The sequence below is a fragment of the Anabrus simplex genome, chromosome 2, assembly GCF_040414725.1.
Source record: "Anabrus simplex isolate iqAnaSimp1 chromosome 2, ASM4041472v1, whole genome shotgun sequence".
NCBI classification, from domain to species: domain Eukaryota; kingdom Metazoa; phylum Arthropoda; class Insecta; order Orthoptera; family Tettigoniidae; genus Anabrus; species Anabrus simplex.
Genome location: NC_090266.1, coordinates 292,884,349 through 292,904,003, shown reverse-complemented (window position 1 = coordinate 292,904,003; position 19,655 = coordinate 292,884,349). Strand labels below are relative to the sequence as shown.

Below are 19,655 nucleotides of genomic sequence, written 5' to 3'. Positions count from 1 at the left end.
ACTCATTTTAGGCTAATGTTACAATGGGGTAACTGCTCCCAAAGGCACTTTAGAGCTACTTCCTCCAGCAATTATTCACCACCTTCTTCCATTCTCAGTCATACTCTGATTATTCTATCACTAACGTAGTTTACCCTACCCACATTTTTATCCAGGATTTTGTTAACAATCACTCCTACTCCATTCTTTGTCTCATCTCCTCCACTCCAGTATAGGATGTACCCTCTACTCATCTTCACTCCCTTTCCCCTCTACTTGATCTCACTCAGTCCCATCATTGCAACAATCTCACTCTCCACAAAATCAATTAACTCTTCTGATTGTCCTGTCAGGGTCACAACCTTTATTATTTCCACTGTCATAATATTAACTGCTGGTTGTCTACTTATCAAAGCTCAACCAGCACAAGAACTGCACGTCGCTTCTAGCAGGGCACGTCCTAACCTTTTCCAAGGCTGGTAAGTACCACCACTCATTTTAGGCTATTGTTACTATGGGGTCACCACTCCCAAAGGCATTTTAGAGCTACTGCCAGCAATTATTCATCACCTTCTTCCATCCTCAGTCGTATTCTGACTATTCTATCACTAACGTAGTCTACCCTATCCACGTTTTCATCCAGGATTTTGTTAACAATCACTCTTACTCCATTCTTTGCCTTAACTCCTCCATTCCAGTATAGGGTGTACCCTCTACTCATCCTCTTGTCTCCCTTTCCCCTCCACTTGACCTCACTCAGTCCCATCATTACCACCAACATCTGGCAAATATGATATGCAATCCAAACAAAGTACAGTGTTGGTTCCAGCAATGTAGTGACTGTGCAGGATCTAATAAGGTAAAGACAATATTGGAAAACATACTAGAAGACAATGTCATTGAAAATGTTCCCTTAAAACAGTAGATTATATCACAAATATCACACTTGAAACACTTGTCAAGTCTACTGAAGAACTCATAGATTTATTCATTTCTAAGCTGATAAAATTACAGACACACTCTTTCATTGCTATTCAGCAACCATACTCGAAGAGTCTAAAAGATAAGAAATAAACTGACAATTGACCTTTTCAATACAATTTATAATTGCATTTCAATACAGAACAAAAATGAAATTTATAGCTTATAATTAAGCTTAAAAGATGACATACAGGTGGATGAAATTAATGTGGTGTGTGATTTTGTTGAATATTATTTTTTCATACTACAAGATGAGGTGCAGGGTTTCCACCGGAATAATGCCCAAGCAACAATACATTTGCCATCTACTACAGAGAAATGCCTGCGGGGAAATTGGCATGTACAAGTTTAGTAGTTATTACAGACAGTTTGCAACACACTACAATAGCTGTACAAACATTTCAAAAGCATTTCACTCAATTTCTAAAACAGAAAACATGCAAAATGTAACTAAGGTAAGTTACATTATTTCTCAGATGGGTGTGCAGGATATACAAAAATAGAAAACACTTTTCAAGCCTGGTACACCACAAAGCTGACTTTGGGATTCCAGCAGAGTGGCACTTCCTTGCCACACCTCATGGTGTCTTTGGAGCAAATGAAAGGTTTTGTGACTTGTATCAATGGTTCATGTTTGTGGGTTACTGTAGTCACGTCCTAGTTCGTGAACCATGGGCAACGGCTGAGTGGCCTAGTAAGTGGTCCTGAGAGTCGGGATACCAGTTGCTATGGAATGGGAGTGGGCATCTCGGACATATTCTGAGTCGTGGCCCTCCTTGTGCTCAGGCGGCCAGGACTACACAATTCACCGGTGGTTCATAACCCGTTAGAGGAGAGATCCTCACTTGGACTATGTGCAACTAGGGCAGTATCCTGCTTCATGAATTTACCGAGCTCAGAACACTTTAAGCAAGCCTCGGACCTATGGGAGTAATGGAGTCCCACTCCCATTTGACAGGCGAGGGACTCCTTGGAAACAACTTGGCGAACGAAATGGAATTCGATGGGGAGCTATCAATGTTAATGGGGCTTATGGAAGAAAGAAGGTAGAACTTGCTGAGTCAGCAAAGAGGATGCATCTGGATGTGCTAGGAGTAAGTGATATTCGGGTAAGGGGAGATAAGGAGGAAGAGATAGGAGATTATAAAGTGTACTTGACGGGTGTTAGAAAGGGAAGGGCAGAGTCTGGGGTAGGGCTCTTTATCAGGAATACCATTGCACGCAACATAGTTTCTGTTAGGCACGTAAGTGAGCGAATGATGTGGGTAGATTTGTCAGTGGGAGGAATTAGGACAAGAATTGTGTCCGTGTATTCACCATGTGAGGGTGCAGATGAGGATGAAGTTGACAAGTTTTATGAAGCATTGAGTGACATCGTGGTCAGGGTCAACAGCAAGGATAGAATAGTGCTAATGGGCGATTTCAATGCGAGAGTTGGGAATAGAACTGAAGGATACAAAAGGGTGATTGGTAAATGTGGGGAAGATATGGAAGCTAATGGGAATGGGAAGCGTTTGCTGGACTTCCGTGCTAGTATGGGTTTAGCTGTTACGAATACATTCTTCAAGCATAAGGCTATTCACCGCTACACATGGGAGGCTAGGGGTACCAGATCCTTAATAGACTATCTTAACAGACTTTGAATTCAGGAAATCTGTTAGGAATGTATGAGTTTCTCTCCTCTGCTTTACGTCGCACCGACACAGATAGGTCTTATGGCGACGATGGGATAGGAAAGGCCTAGGAGTTGGAAGGATGCGGCTGTGGCCTTAATTAAGGTACAGCCCCAGCATTTGCCTGGTGTGAAAATGGGAAACCACGGAAAACCATTTTCAGGGCTGCCGATAGTGGGATTTGAACCTACTATCTCCCGGATGCAAATCACAGCCGCGCGCCTCTACGCGCACGGCATGTACGAGTTTTTCGCGGATTTTTCGATGATACAGACCAGTATCTGATCTGTAGTGAACTAAGCATCTCGAGGCCTAGGGTAGAGAAAGTGAAATCTGTCTGCAAACGAATAAGGGTAGAAAATCTCCAGGATGAGGAAATTAGACAGAAGTACATGGATATGATTAGTGAGAAGTTTCGAACAGTAGACAGTAAGCAGGTTCAGGATATAGAAAGTGAACGGGTGGCATACAGGGATGCTGTAGTAGAAACAGCAAGGGAATGCTTAGGAACAAGTGTGTGTAAAGATGGGAAAAGGCAAACATCTTGATGGAATGATGAAGTGAGAGCAGCCTGTAAACGTAAAAAGGCGGCTTATCAGAAATGGCTCCAAACAAGGCCCGAGGCAGACAGATGAAAGAAACAGAGCGAAACAAATAGTTGTTGAATCCAAAAGAAGTCAGGGGAAGATTTTGGTAATAACCTGGAAAGGCTAGGTCAAGCAGCAGGGAAACCTTTCTGGACAGTAATAAAGAATCTTAGGAAGGGAGGGAAAAAGGAAATGAACAGTGTTTTGAGTAATTCAGGTGAACTCATAATAGATCCCAGGGAATCGCTGGAGAGGTGGAGGGAATATTTTGAACATCTTCTCAATGTAAAAGGAAATCATTCTGGTGGTGTTGCAAACAGCCAAGCTCATGGGGAGGAGGAAAATGATGTTGGTGAAATTATGCTTGAGGAAGTGGAAAGGATAGTAAATAAACTCCATTGTCATAAGGCAGCAGGAATAGATGAAATTAGACCTGAAATGGTGAAGTTTAGTGGAAAGGCAGGGATGAAATGGCTTTATAGAGTAGTAAAATTAGCATGAAGTGTCGGTAAGGTACCTTCAGAGTGGACACAAGCAGTAATTGCAGCTATCTATAAGCAAGGAAACAGGAAGGATTGCAACAACTATCGAGGTATCTCATTGATTAGTATATCAGGCAAAGTATTCACTGGCATCTTGGAAGGGAGGGTGCGATCAGTTGTTGAGAGGAAGTTGGATGAAAACCAGTGTGGTTTCAGACCACAGTGAGGCTGCCAGGATCAGATTTTCAGTATGCGCCAGGTAACTGGAAAATGCTACGAGAGGAATAGGCAGTTGTGTTTATGTTTCGTAGATCTAGAGAAAGTATATGACAGGGTACCGAGGGAAAAGATGTTCGCCATACCGGAGGACTATGGAATTAAAGGTAGATTATTAAAATCAATCAAAGGCATTTATGTTGACAATTGGGCTTCAGTGAGAATTGATGGTAGAATGAGTTCTTGGTTCAGGGTACTTACAGGAGTTAGACAAGGCTGTAATCTCTCACCTTTGCTGTTCGTAGTTTACATGGATCATCTGCTGAAAGGTATAAAATGGCAGGGAGGGATTCAGTTAGGTGGAAATGTAGTAAGCAGTCTGGCCTATGCTGACGACTTGGTCTTAATGGCAGACTGTGCCGAAAGCCTACAGTCTAATATCTTGGAACTTGAAAATAGGTGCAATGAGTATGGTATGAAAATTAAGACTAAAATGATGTCAGTAGGTAAGAAATTCAACAGAACTGACTGTCAGATTGGTGATACAAAGCTAGAACAGGTCGATAATTTCAAGTATTTAGGTTGTGTGTTCTCCCAGGATGGTAAAATAGTAAGTGAGATTGAATCAAGGTGTAGTAAAGCTAATGCAGTGAGCTCGCAGTTGCGATCAGCAGTATTTTGTAAGAAGGAAGTCAGCTCCCAGACGAAACTATCTTTACATCGGTCTGTTTTCAGACCAACTTTGCTTTACGGGAGCGAAAGCTGGGTGGACTCAGGATATCTTATTCATAAGTTAGAAGTAACAGACATGAAAGTAGCAAGAATGATTGTTGGTACAAACAGGTGGGAACAATGGCAGGAGGGTACTCGGAATGAGGAGATAAAGGCTAATTTAGGAATTAACTCAATGGATGAAGCTGTACGCATAAACCGGCTTCGGTGGTGGGGTCATGTGAGGCGAATGGAGGAGGATAGGTTACCTAGGAGAATAATGGACTCTGTTATGGAGAGTAAGAGAAGTAGAGGGAGACCAAGACGACGATGGTTAGACTCGGTTTCTAACGATTTAAAGATAAGAGGTATTGAACTAAATGAGGCCACAACACTAGTTGCAAATCGAGGATTGTGGCGACGTTTAGTAAATTCTCAGAGGTTTGCAGACTGAACGCTGAAAGGCATAACAGTCTATAATGGTAATGTATGTATGTGTATGTATGTGTATGTATCTATAATTATGCCCGGTGGTTAGGCTGTATCATGAATGTGAATATAACCTCACAGGAGCTTTTGATCAATAAGTTTTCCTAGGTGTTGTATACAGCATTAAATTTCATCCTTCTATTGGATAATTTCCATACATAAATGTTAAGTTATTTAATTGAATATAACATATGATGTTTTCATGATTATTGTGTCTAAAAGCTATCCCAAAATAAAATTTATACCAAAGAGTGATGGGATTTAACTAGGTCTATTTATCATATTTCTTTCCCAATGAAATCATTATTTTTAAAATGTAACTAGTTTTAATGGAAACTATGTCCCTTTAGCTTCAAAATAAGACCAACATGAAGGTTTTACCAGGGGTCGAAGGGGTAGTATGTGGTCCTGTGGATGCACTTCTTGCTGATGGGAGTGCACTAGAAAAACACAGGAAATGCCATTTATTCCTACCAAGTCCAATACATGCACGTCCATGCCGTGGCCTCTGGGCAACGGGTACATTCTTTAAGGTACACGGCTAAGTCATGTAAGGGCAGAAAGCGAGTTCCCGATGCTTAAATGGGGACCAATCAGCTAAGGGAGACAACCCTAACAGAAAACATCGGTCCTCCAGGATTGCTGGGGGTTGGAGCAAGGCTAACAAACTCGCTCCGGAAAACAAACTGTTGCGAAGCCCCAGAATATGCCTCAGAATTGTGGATTTAATAGACAACGAGCTAAGCTAAAGGCAATGGACTACGCCATGTACGCACACTTCTACGAGCTGGAGCACTGAAAGTACTGATGCAGAAACTAGAAGTCAACAATGTGGACATAGCAGCCATACAAGAAACTAGATGGTCAGGAAGGGATGAGATCTGGGACACCAAAACCCACACAATAATCAGTAGTGGGAAGTCAAGGAATGCACAAGAAGGAGGAGTAGCATTTATAGTACGAAAACAAGCCAAAGATGATGTAGGCTACTACAGTTTTTGGCAGTAATTGGAAGATTGGCAATACTGCGTGTTAAAATGCGGTTCTATAATTTAACAATCGTAAATGTATATACACCAACGGAAGACAAGGAACAGATAGTCAAGGATCAGTTCTACGCTGAACTGGAACGAGTGCTAGATTCAATCCCATCAAATGATGCTAAGATGATAATAGGAGTCCTAAATGCACAAATTGGGAAGGAGGAGATACAACAAGGAATAATAGGGATCCATAGTTTACACAACAATACTAATGTTAATGGACAGAGATTGCTTGACCTTGCTACCAGCAGAAACATGAAAGTGATGTCAACTTGTTTCCCTCATAAAGAGGTACACAAGCAAACATGGATATCGCCGGATGGAAAGACCTGTAATCAAATAGACCATGCAATGATGGAGAAAAGATGGGCATCCAATATCATGGGTGTCAGATCATTCAGAGAAACAAGTTGTGGCTCCAACCACTTTCTAGTTAAGGCAATCTTAAGGTGTCGCATTATGAAAACAAGAAAGGAAGGAACGAGTAGGATAGAAAAGTACAATACTAGTGAACGGAAGAATAAGGAAGTATCAGAAAGATATGGGAAAAGAATGGCAGAAGTGCTGGTAGAGAAATATAATAAGGACCAGACAGCAACGGTCGAGACCAAATGGATTGCTCTGAAGGAAAACGTTAAGGCCGTGGCAAAGGGCACACTAGATATTGTACCCAAAAGGAACACAAAGGAATGGTTTGATGAGGAATGCCAAAAAAGCCATAGAAGAAAGAGATAAAGCATACCTAGGGAGACCAACAAGGTGAAGAAACAAGAGGTTAAAAACCAGAATAAAGAAGTAAGGAATGTATGTCGAAGAAAGAAGAGAAGAAAATTAAATGAGAAAATGGCTAGAATAGTGGAGGAATTTAAAGAAGATAATAGCTACATGGCTTACAGAGAAGTTAAGGAAATGAAAGAAGCATTCAAGGCAAGAACAAACATGTGTAAGGACAGAAATGGACAGCTTTTGGGAGATAAAGAAGGGATCCAAGATAGATGGAAGGAATATTTCCAACACCTCCTGAACCCAGTAGAAATGAAAGAGAAAACACCAACTACTTCAAGGAATAACACTGAGACAAATGAATCAGAAGTCACAGCAACTGAAAAACAATAAAGCACCAGGTATCGATGGAATCCCTGCAGATTTGTGGAAATACGGAGGAACCACACTACAAGAAGCTATATATGATCTAATTGTGAGTGTGTGGAATATAGAAGAAATGCCTGAAGACTGGCGCAAAGGCATCATATGCCCAATATACAAGAAAGGGGATAAGTTTGTATGTAGCAATTATAGAGGGATCACACTGCTGTGTACAGTATATAAGCTGTTCACCTCCATCCTGAAGAAGAGACTAGAACCCCTGGCAGAAGAAATTCTAGGAGAATACCAGGCAGGGTTCCGGAAGGGAAGATCCACTACTGACCAGATATTTACTGTGAAACAAGTGTTGGAGAAGTGTTGGGAATGGGGCATAGATGTGGTACAGATGTTAATCGACTTTTAACAAGCATACGACTCCATCGACAGGGATAAATTAATAGAGATATTAAGAGAGTTCAAGATACTAGAAAAGCTGGTGCGACTGGTGGAATTAACTATGAGAAATACGATGGTGGGAGTGAAAATTCAGACTAAAGTAGGCAGCTTCTTTGAAGTGAATCAGGGATTGAAGCAAGGAGATGGCTTAGCACTAATTCTATTTAACCTGGCACTAGAATCAGTGATTAGAAAGTTAAGGGTGAACACCAGTGGAACACTTCTATACAAAACAGCTCAACTAGTTGGATATGCTGATGACATAAATTTGATGGAAAGAACAACAAGGACAGTTAAAGAAGCATTTGAAGACTTGAGTAGAGAAGGCAAAGAGATTGGACTTAAGATCAATGAACAAAAGACGAAGGTAATGGTGCAGACTCGGAGAAGGAAGTATACAAATGACCAACTTGTCCCTGAAGGATCCAAAGTGGAGGTGGTGGATGAATTTAAATATCTTGGTGTACATCTAAGCAACAAGAATGAGGAAATGGTGGAAACACAGGCAAGAATTCAAGCTGCCAACAGAGCATACTTTGCAGTACTACCACTTTTCAGAAGTAGAGATATAAACCAGAGCATAAAATTTATGCTATACAAAACCCTCATTCACAGTATAGTGATGTATGGAAGTGATACGTGGACCCTCCAAAAGGAAGCCATGGAGAAGATAGATTCCTTTGAAAGGAAAATCCTGAGGAGAATTTATGGACCCATATGCACACAAGGGGAATGGAGAATTAGATATAACAATGAACTATATTCCCTGTATGGGGAGGCACCCCTGTCGCATGCCATTCGAATGAAGAGACTTAAATGGGCAGGTCATCTAATTAGGATGGAAGAACACCGAATCCCAAAGAAGGTATTCTTAGGAGACTTTGGAGGAGGAAGGCCTGTGGGAAGGCCACGTAACAGATGGGAAGATGGTGTCCATCAGGACGCAGCACACATCCTCAAGATCCAGAATTGGAGAGTAGCTGCACGAGATCGACAAGTTTGGCGGAGAGCAACTGGGGAGGCCATGACCCGAAAATGGGCCGTTGCGCCATAGGCAAGGTAAGAAGGTTTTACCTCAATTAGATGCGAAGTTATGATTTATTTTTGTAGAGCATGCGAGGAAGAATTCTGCACCTGGTTGCAACCCTGCTGGTATGAATATCGTAAACCACAGAGGGGTAAAATTTTGCATGTGTACAACTAAATGTATTTTAACTTCTTACCAAATTTCATGTAAATCTGAAACGGCCAGATTGGGTGCTGTGATGATTTGACATGGAATGACTCAACAATAAACCATTAATCGCCATAATATGCATTACTGGAGCGTGGATAATTCCCACTGGGTACAACAGGCAGCTTTTCAGGTTCAGTGGGGCGTGAACGTATGGTGTGGTATCATGGGTAATCACCTCATTGGTCCGCATTTCTTTGAGAGCCATCTGACGGAAGAACGCTATCTGCGGTTTCTCCAAGATGAACTACCATCATTCTTGGAACATGTGGCACTCCTTGACAGCTGCAGGATGTGGTTTCAATATGACGGAGCTCCACCTCATGTGGCGGTGGTCATCAGGAACCATCTACATGTGACGTATCCTGATAAATTGATAGAGAGATGAGAAGCTATCCCCTGGCCCGCCAGATCTTATCCCCCTGGACTTTTTACTGTGGGGCCATGTGAAACAAAAAACAACTGGTGTATGCACAGAAGCCAGCCAGTCATCAACGAGGCTTGCCGATCCGTTTCGTGGAATGAAGTTGACTTTGGGATTCCAGCTGAGTGGCAACGTATCAGACGATCCTTACAACATCGCTCACAGCTCTGTATCGACCACGGAGGTCGTCGGTTCGAGCAGGTGCTGAGTCACCATACCAACAGCCCTTTTCAGGGCCAAAAAATAAATCAGTCCATGAAAACTATTAAGTATGAAACTCTGCCACATCCAGGCAACTGGCTGTTAAAAAATAAAAGAAAATACATGGGATTCGAAACTCATACCTCCTAACCATCAAGCTCTGTCCTCTATCTCATATCCCACAATGGTATTGCCTATTGCCATGAGAACTACTGCGCAGCTTAATGTGCAGCGCGCAGTTCCAAGCCTTTACAATACCTGCTCCTGGTCTGTGTGTGCACCTCCTGTTATAATATACGTGTTCTTCGTAACTCATCTGTGCTCGTTTTACGGGTTCATTTGAGGTGCCTATTTTTTTCCTTTCTTAATCCGTTTACCGTCCCGGGTGGGCTTTTCCCTCAGACTCAGAGACGGATCCCACCTCCACTGCTTCAAGGACAGCGTCCTGGAGCATGAGAATTTGGGGTGAGGGCCCTGACCTGCTATGCTGAACAGGAGCCTTGTGGTGGTAGTGGTGGTGGAGGGGGGAAGATCGGAAAGGATAGACAAGGAAGAGGGAAGGAAGCAGCCGTGGCCTTATGTTAGGTACCATCCCGGCATTTGCCTGGATGAGAAGTGAGAAACGACGGAAAATCACTTCTAGGATGGCTGAGGTGGGAATCGAACCCCCCTCTACCCCGCTGTCCTCCTGAGGCTGAGTGGACCGCATTCCAATCCTCGTACCACTTTTAAAATTTTGTGGCAGAGCCAGGATGGGAACCACCCACGCTTCTAGGGTGGCAGCTAAGAAGGCTAACCCTTAACCACTACATCACAGACGAGGTACCCATAAAGAATTAACAGTGGTGCTCAGAATTCCTGCTGTCTTCTAGCCCGTAAACAGTTCAGAGAGAGGGACCGATGTACTTCAGAATTGTAGTAAATGCAGAGGGATGCATAAAACTAAATCGCAAGGGGCTGGTGAAACACACAGTACATATATGAAAGCTATACCATGTGTAGCTTTGTATAACAACTTAATAAAAGTGTTATCAGACTTTAGGGACTCCCTGTATAATGGGTCCTAACCAGTCCAGACTAATGGTCTTGTTGTTACCATATCATCATGTTTATACGTGATAAAAATAAAATATTTACTTGGTTAGTAATGCAAGGGAATATATTATATTCTTACAACAAAGATTACACTTTTAAAAGGTTAACTGTATTTTGATGTTCCTTTCAGTGTGAATTAAAAAAAAAAAGATGATCATCTTAGTTGTAGTGTAAACCAGTTAACTTATTTACACTATATTACCATAACCTGCTTATCTTAACAAAATATTATTTGAAATAAATCTGATATAAATTCTATTATGATACAGTAGTAACTAGGGCCCCACCGGGCGAGTTGGCTGTGCAGTTAGGGGCGCGCAGCTGTGAGCTCACATCCAGGAGGTAGTGGGTTTGAACCCCACTGTCGACAGCCCTAAAGATGGTTTTCCATGGTTTCCCATTTTCACACCAGGCAAATGCTGGAGCTGTAACTTAATTAAGGCCACGGCCGCTTCCTTTCCATTCCTAGGCCTTTCCTGTCCCATCGTCACCATAAGACCTATATGTGTCAGTGCGACAAAGCAAATAGCAATAAAATAAAAAAATAACTAGGACCCAGATTCTTAGGTAATTACATACTCCATTCCTTCACTTGTAAACAAATGAAAATGTCTGCAAATTGTGGTTCTGTTATATCTCTGTTTCATTTTACATATTCATAGTAATGTAATGAAATGTCGTATGGCTTTTAGTGCCGGGATATCCCAGGACGGGTTCGGCTCACCAGGTGCAGGTCTTTCTATTTGACTCCCGTAGGCGACCTGCACATCGTGATGAGGATGAAATGATGATGAAGACAACACATACACCCAGCCCCCGTGCCATTGGAATTAACCAATTTAGGTTACAATCCCCGACCCGGCCGGGAATCGAACCCGGGACCCTCTGAACCGAAGGCCAGTACGCTGAACGTTCAGTCAACGAGTCAGACATTCTTAGTAATTATACATATTTTTAAATATTATGTGAAGAATATAACATTTTTGTACATATCTAAGCTATTATTTAAAAAAATTAAAAATTGTGTCCACTCATTTACTTTACAGACTATAGTAAAATTGGCAAATTTCATCTTGAATAGAATATATTTCAATTTCTAAGGTGGTGGTGATTACTGTTTGAAGAGGAAGTAGAACTAGGCAACCATCCTGTATATCAGTAGTTGTATTCAAACTTTTTAGTTGAAGTACCCCCAAAATCCAATTGTTTTACCTTCGTATCCTCGAAGTAGGACTATACTGCGATTATACCAGAAATGACAGATGATTGTTGCTAGATGCTAAATAAAACCGGTATTAACCATCATCATAATCCGCAGCTTATCCCGCTTCCTTGTGGTCCCTGCATTCACTGACGCTTGAGATAGTTGTGGTCGGGGATTTAAGGTCGCATGCCCCTCCTGACACCTCAGGATTTTCAACTGAAAATTCCCCCAGCAACACTAGGAATCAAATCACGGTCGCCAGGATGACAGGCAAGCAGCTGAGCTACACCACCCTGTTCCCCAGTAATAACAATAATTGTGTATATATCGTCACTGGGCAAAGGAAATCTCCTAACTCCATCGGCGTAAAGTTTATAGAAAAAGCCCGAAACTGAGCGGTCAGCAATGGCTGGAGAACTGTTCCTGGCATTTTCATTGCTTTATGATAGCCCAATTATTTGACCATTGGAGTCTTCTGATCCCTTCTCAGGTAACGCAGCCAGCCTTCGCAAGACAGATAGAGAAACCTTGTTTACTCATGAGTGGAATTACAAGGTTTTTCATTGCTTAGCAACATATGTATACAAGTATAATTATATTAATGCAACAATTACTATTATAGTAAGTTATATACATTGCTACCTATTGTACTATATACATTACTACTGAAAAATTGAAGTGAATGAGTTGATTTCGAAACAAACAAAAAGTAAAGAAGGAGCAATGCAGCATAAGTAAGCATTTTTACATACCTAGTCAATGGGAGGTACAAACTAGCACATCTTTTAGAAATAATAGTTCGGAAAGGGAACTCTGTGTAGTGATAGGCAAAAACACTAAATCAAAACAAGATTTTATTGCAAATGAACAGGCTCAACTCTTTTCTGAACTGCTCACTGAAAACAGAAACTACGATAAATTTGCATAGGCCTACCCCTTGAGATGACCTCACGAACCCCTAGTGGTACGTGAACCACACTTTGAATTACAGTGCATAACATTACTTTTAAATAATTGAAGTACTTTGATTATGCCTTTAATTTTATATAACACTTATCAGAGAGAAAAACAAGGAAGGGATCCGACATTTCGAAAAAAGAAGATATTGGCCAAAGAAAGTCAAGGGCCACGAACAGTCTGAAAATGAAAGACTCCCTAGCCCTCGAATGCTCTAATAGTGTCAGGGTTGGAAAGGAACACGAGTTGACCAAGGGAGGTCAGACAGGATAGATGAAAGTGATGAGCCTGGCACAAGTAGAAGAAATGCCAGGTTTTAGCCAAGGGCACCTTTTAGTCACCTCTTACGACAGGCAGAGGATACTGTGGATGTTATTCTATCACCCCCCCACTCACGGGGGGGGGGGGGTTAATTCCTAAAGTTGGTTTTAAGATTCCTTCACAATTGGGATTTCTAATTAACCATCTGTGAAATGCAGTAGGTCCGAGTGCCTTAATCGCACACAACAGCACTAATCCTTTCTCAGAATCAGGTATGGCTAGTGCTTTCATTGGTCATTGCTTCAAACAAACTCCATGCAGTCTTGAAACAAAATCTAGGATAAAGTTCTCTATCTGTTTGCAAGATCATTATTGGAGCCCATGCAAGATATTTTGCCCAACTAGTTTTTTTTTTTAATGTGTGCCAGTGACTTCCTGGTATGTATAGGTATTTTAAGGCAGAAACAGGTTCCAAGGAGGACATTCCAGGAATAATTAATGAACAAGGGGAGTGTGTATGTGAGGATCTTCAAAAGGCAGAAGTATTCAGTCAGCAGTATATAAAGATTGTTGGTTACAAGGATAATGTCGAGATAGAGGATGAGACTAAGGCCAAAGAAGTAATAAAATTTACATACGATAACAATGACATTTACAATAAGATACAAAAGTTGAAAACTAGAAAAGTGGCTGGAATTGATCAGATTTCTGGGGATATACTAAAGACAATGGGTTGGAATATAGTACCATATCTGAAGTACTTATTTGATTATTGTTTGGTCGGAGGAGCTATACCAGATGAACGGAGAGTTGCTATAGTAGCCCCTGTGTATAAAGGAAAGGGTGATAGACATAAAGCTGAAAATTACAAGCCAGTAAGTTTGACATGCATTGTATGTAAGCTTTGGGAAGGCATTCTTTCTGATTATATTAGACATGTTTGTGAAATTAATAACTGGTTCGATAGAAAGCAGTTCGGTTTTAGGAAAGGTTATTCCACTGAAGCTCAACTTGTAGGATTCCAGCAAGATATAGCAGATATCTTGGATTCTGGAGGTCAAATGGACTGTATCGCGATTGACCTGTCTAAAGCATTTGATAGGGTGGATCTTGGGAGACTACTGGCAAAAATTAGTGCTATTGGACTAGACAAAAGAGTGACTGAATGGGTTGCTATATTTCTAGAAAACAGATCTCAGAGAATTAGAGTAGGTGAAGCTTTATTTGACCCTGTAATAATTAAGAGGGGAATTCCTCAAGACAGTATCATCGGACCTTTATATTTTCTTATATATATAAATGATATGAGTGAAGGAGTGGAATTGGAGGTAAGGCTTTTTGCGGATGATGTTATTCTCTATAGAGTGATAAATAAGTTACAAGACTGTGAGCAACTGCAACGTGATCTCGAAAATGTTGTGAGATGGACAGCAGGCAATGGTATGTTGATAAACAGGGTTAAAAGTCAGGTTGTGAGTTTCACAAATAGGAAAAGTCCTCTCAGTTTTAATTACTGCGTTGATGGGGTGAAAGTTCCTTTTGGGGATCATTGTAAGTATCTAGGTGTTAATATAAGGAAAGATCTTCATTGGGGTAATCACATAAATGGGATTATAAATAAAGGGTACAGATCTCTGCACATGGTTATGAGGGTGTTTAGGGGTTGTAGTAAGGATGCAAAGGAGAGTGCATATAAGTCTCTGGTAAGACCCCAACTAGAGTATGGTTCCAGCGTATGGGACCCTCACCAGGATTACCTGATTCAAGAACTGGAAAAAATCCAAAGAAATGCAGCTCGATTTGTTCTGGGTGATTTCTGACAAAAGAGTAGCGTTACAAAAATGTTGCAATGTTTGGGTTGGGAAGAACTGAGAGAAAGAAGAAGAGCTGCTCGACTAAGGGGTATGTTCCGAGCTGTCAGCGGAGAGATGGCGTGGAATGACATTAGTAGACGAATAAGTTTGAATGGCGTTTATAAAAGTAGGAAAGATCACAATATGAAGATAAAGTTGGAATTCAAGAGGACAAACTGGGGCAAATATTCATTTATAGGAAGGGGAGTTAGGGATTGGAATAACTTACCAAGGGAGATGTTCAATAAATTTCCAATTTCTTTGAAATCGTTTAGGAAAAGGCTAGGAAAGCAACAGATAGGGAATCTGCCACCTGGGCGACTGCCCTAAATGCAGATCAGTATTGATTGATTGATTTGAATGCTGAATGGTCGTTCTCAGCCTACAAGAAAATTTTATCAGATCAGATCAGCGCCAAAACATTTCAATCAAAAACATGGAGAAGTACTTGGTGACACACTGCACATCACAATAAAAAAAGTTACTCTACTATTTGTGTTACTTATGCCCAGTTTCGGTAACATGGGATATCGAACCTATAGTGGGACAGAATGGTGAACTTGTGTTTTGTTTTACGGGAGCGAAAGCTGGGTTGACTCAGGTTATCTTATGAATAAGTTAGAAGTAACAGACATGAAAGCAGCGAGAATGATTGCTAGTACAAATAGGTGGGAACAGTGACAGTGGGATACTCGGAATGAGGAGATAAAGGCTAAGTTAGGAATGAACTCGACTGATGAAGATGTACGTATAAACCAGCTTCGGTGATGGCGTCTTGTGAGGCAAATGGAGGAGGATAGGTTACGCAGGAGAATAATGAACTGTTATGGGGGGTAAGAGGAATAGACCAAGACGACGAAAGTTAGACTCGGTTTCTAACGGTTTAAAGATAAGAGGTATAGAACTAAATGAGGCCACAGAACTAGTTGCAAATAGAGGATTGTGGTGGCATTTATTTAATTCACAGAGGCTTGCAGACTGAATGCTGAAATGCATAACAGTCTATAATGAAGATGTATGTATATATGTATGCTTATACTGTGAAAATTAGAACGCAGTAGCCTATATAAATTATCCAAAGCAATAGCGATAACTTTGTCATAAAATAGGGAGGTATTTAAAACAATTTCATTGTCTCATATCATAACCATAAATCATAATAAAAGGAATAGGCCTAAACTAATTTTTTTGTAAATTTAGTGCAAGGATACTATTACATATTTAATTACATATTTTGTGAATATTACACATTTCACTGATATTTACTACATGTTTATGTACATATTTTGCACTTTGATATTTTACATAAAAATCTAGGCCAAAGTAATAACGAATATTTACAGAAAATGTTGATTCATTTAATTTGTGTGCCATAGCCCATATTGTTTTTGAAAATCTGGTCACCGTACACACTAGCCAGATTTATCCAATCCAGACTAATGGCGTTGTCACTAGCCGAATCTAACCAATCCAGCCCAAAAGTCTTGTCACTAGGCAGACCTAACCAACCCAGACCAACTGTCTTGTCACTAACTAGATATAGCCTATCTCATATTCTGTTATGTTCTTGTTACTAGCCAATAGCCTTGTCACTAGTCTGACCTAAGTTCGTAGTAAGTTGGAAGCCTTGTGTGAACCATGCCATGTTGGATTCTTAATCAATCCTTTCCAAACTAGTTATAGTCGGGCCCATGAGAGTTGAAGTCGGACATCTGAGCAGCGAAAGCAGTAACTACGAATTACGCTGGGTTGTCATAGTTACCTCAGTCTGCGATATATCCTTACATACTGGCTGAATATTTAATCAACTAGGCTAAGTTGGTCTAATGCCACTCCTAAGCATGTGCTAATAATTCCGGCATTTAAGACAGAACACATCACTGCCGATAAATATGAGATTTCAAATTCATTAAACTGACAATAACCTCAACAAATGCACATGTTAAATAGAGTATAGAACTGTACAACTAACCACTGATTATCTTACAAAAAAAAAAAAAAAAATTGAACTAACAATGAAAATAATATTCAGGAAACAAAGACTTAAATAATTACATAAACCAGCAACTACTAACACAGTACTACTCCGAATAATATCACAAACGCGACTTAGAGCACCCAACCCATGTGGCAATAGCTTCTGTTATTGTTGCCATAGCAACAAACCATTTTCGAGCAGCATTAGTCAGCTTTTTCTCGCCGGTGGCGCTAAACGTCACACTTCAACTCTCGTGGGCCCAACTATAGGAAAGTTTTACCCTGGAAATAAACATGGCATTTGATTTTGACTGGTAGGATACAACTAATCTGACCCACTCGGTCTATCCACCTCCACAGTATAACAGTTAACATTATTAGCTGCTGTCCTCGGAGGCCTGGGTTCGATTTCCGGTACTGCCGGAAATTTAAGATTGGCAGGAGGGCTGGTGTATGGTTAAAATGGTACATGCAGCTCACCTCCAATGGAGGTGTGCCTGAAAAGAGCGGCACCACCTCGGGATGAGGGTAGGCCTACGAGTTTACTTTTTACCCACTCGGTCTGAAAATGAATTTGCAGAAAGATGAAGAGAAACATGGAAAATAAATTTAACAAAATATTTCTGTGCAAAAATAGAACATAAATGCATAAGTAAATATGTATTTATAAATGGAAGTACAAAATAATTACCCCATGCTGAACTGGTAATATCTTCAAATTGGGGCACTTCTTGAATATCTTCATGTAAATCTGCCAAAATTGAAGTAATAAAACTTGTTTTAGGTTGCCTCCCAACAAGGGAACGTTCAACATGTTTTCGTGCAGGTTTAGAAGTATTCTGGCTTGATCTCCTCTCTTTCAATGGAATTCTCTGTTCAAGCTGCTTCCGTTTTTGATGTCTGATTGGACTACTCCTTCGCTGTTGCAAACCGCTAGAATGGTCTTCATAATCACCTCCTAATTTTCTCTTACGTTTCACAGTGTGATCTTCAAATTCTGCTAATGGTGACTGTATACTGCAAATGCTAGAATCTTCATCAAAAGTGCTCATTAATTTCCTTTCCTGGCCAGGACTTCTTTTACTATCCCCTGAACCTTTACTTCTCCGGTATGAGGGATGCCCCTCTCCATAATAAACTTCTTCTTTCAAGCTCTCACATTCATCTAAAGTATCTGTGAAGTCTGCAGAAGCCCTTCGTTGCCGTTGTCGTTTGACATGAGGATTAAAATCCTCAACAGATTTTGATCTTCGATGCCGCCTATTAAATTCGCCCGACGCCTCGGCCTTCTCAGTATCCTTTTCCAATAGTTCAAATCTCTGATGCTTTCTAGGACTTCTTTTCTTACTCACTGCTATTGGACTTCTTGGATGTATTGGTGACTTATTTACAGGTTCATCTATTACATCTGGTCTGTGAAATCTTACTACTGATCTCCGACTTACCCTCCTACCATGGTCATCTTCACCAGTTCTTGATGTCCTCTGTGAATAACTGCCGAAAGATGCCCGATCCCCTTCACCTTGCTGACCTCTCTCTTCTAATTTATGCCTCTGGTGTATTCTGGGTGAATATTTACTTCCTTCACGATTTGGTTCTGGACGTATGGCAGTCACCGTTTCTTCTTCGGGTGTGTCTGTATCACTTACTTCCTCTGTTGGCAGTGTTTGAATGGTCTCAAATCCTTCACTAGAATCTTCTTTCGGGAACGGTAGTCTGCAAAACAGTCTTTCACCTGCACCTGCCTCTTCATCTACAGGACTAGGGTATCTTCCATGTCTGTCATCTCCATCTTGAGTTTCATGTCCTTTTGCAGGTTTCAAATTGCGTTCGTGTGCCTCATCAGTTGTAACCACCCTTCTTCCAGGAAATTCATCATAACCTAAAGATGTTCTTTTAATGCTTTTGGTAGGCTTGTTCTTGTACTGCTCTGTATCAGTTTCCTCCTCTTTTCGAGGTTTCAATCTCTGGCGACTACTACTTGAACCTTCTTCATATCTAGTTGCCTTAGGTTTTGGGGGTCTCTTAAACTCAGCATCATCACCCATTCTGACATACGATTACAAAGCAAAGTCCAGCTGAAGAGTATGTAGCACTAAAGTATCACTTCGCGTAAATATTATTATGAAATAGTCAATCTATTCTCTTCAAAAGCCAGAACTTATTTCAATAACAAGTTACACGGAGCGGAACAACAAAATGCCAATATAATAATTATTTACACTCAAGTGCAATATAATGATCCACCTCTACACAACACATCACAAGCGCACGGAAAAATGTCAGTCCCCAAGTTCACAACCTGGTATCGTAAACAAAAATAACGCCCCTTTTAATTGTGGTAAGAATAGCGGGTAGCGATTAAATTTATTCAATATCACATCTAATAAGACAGTATAAACTACTGCCTACTTCACGAACTTGCCGGGCGCACTTTGAAATAGTTTTAATCCAAGGAAGACCAATATTAGTTTACTTCTATGCACTGCCTGCTCGATCTGCATCCTTCGTCTTCTTCTTCTTCTCCTCCTTGAACTGTTTTTTGGGCTCCTTATGTAATAATTTTTGCCCAGTCAGTATTCTTATGTAGTTAGCAAGAACTATATAAATAAATGAACTTGCGGAACACTAAATGAGACACACGACAGTAAACACAATATACACTTGAAGAAATCATATAGCGGGAACAATTACTCAAACAATGCCTAAACTTCATGTAGAGGTTAGTAAGCCAGGTTCTTCTTCT

The 19,655-nt window shown here is 40.7% G+C and overlaps 1 protein-coding gene across 3 annotated transcripts in view; it reads right to left on the bottom strand.

The window, feature by feature from the left end:
- Nucleotides 1–19,347, bottom strand: part of LOC136862786 (uncharacterized) — a 156,299-nt gene extending 136,952 nt beyond the window's left edge. For all 3 annotated transcript variants that reach the window (XM_067139042.2, XM_067139043.2, XM_067139044.2), the window contains exon 1: nucleotides 17,601–19,347. In XM_067139042.2, coding sequence (XP_066995143.2) covers nucleotides 17,601–18,957 — 1,357 coding nt within the window. In that variant the 5' untranslated portion in view covers nucleotides 18,958–19,347. The remainder of the gene's footprint in view (nucleotides 1–17,600) is intronic.
- Nucleotides 19,348–19,655: the final 308 nt, after the last annotated feature.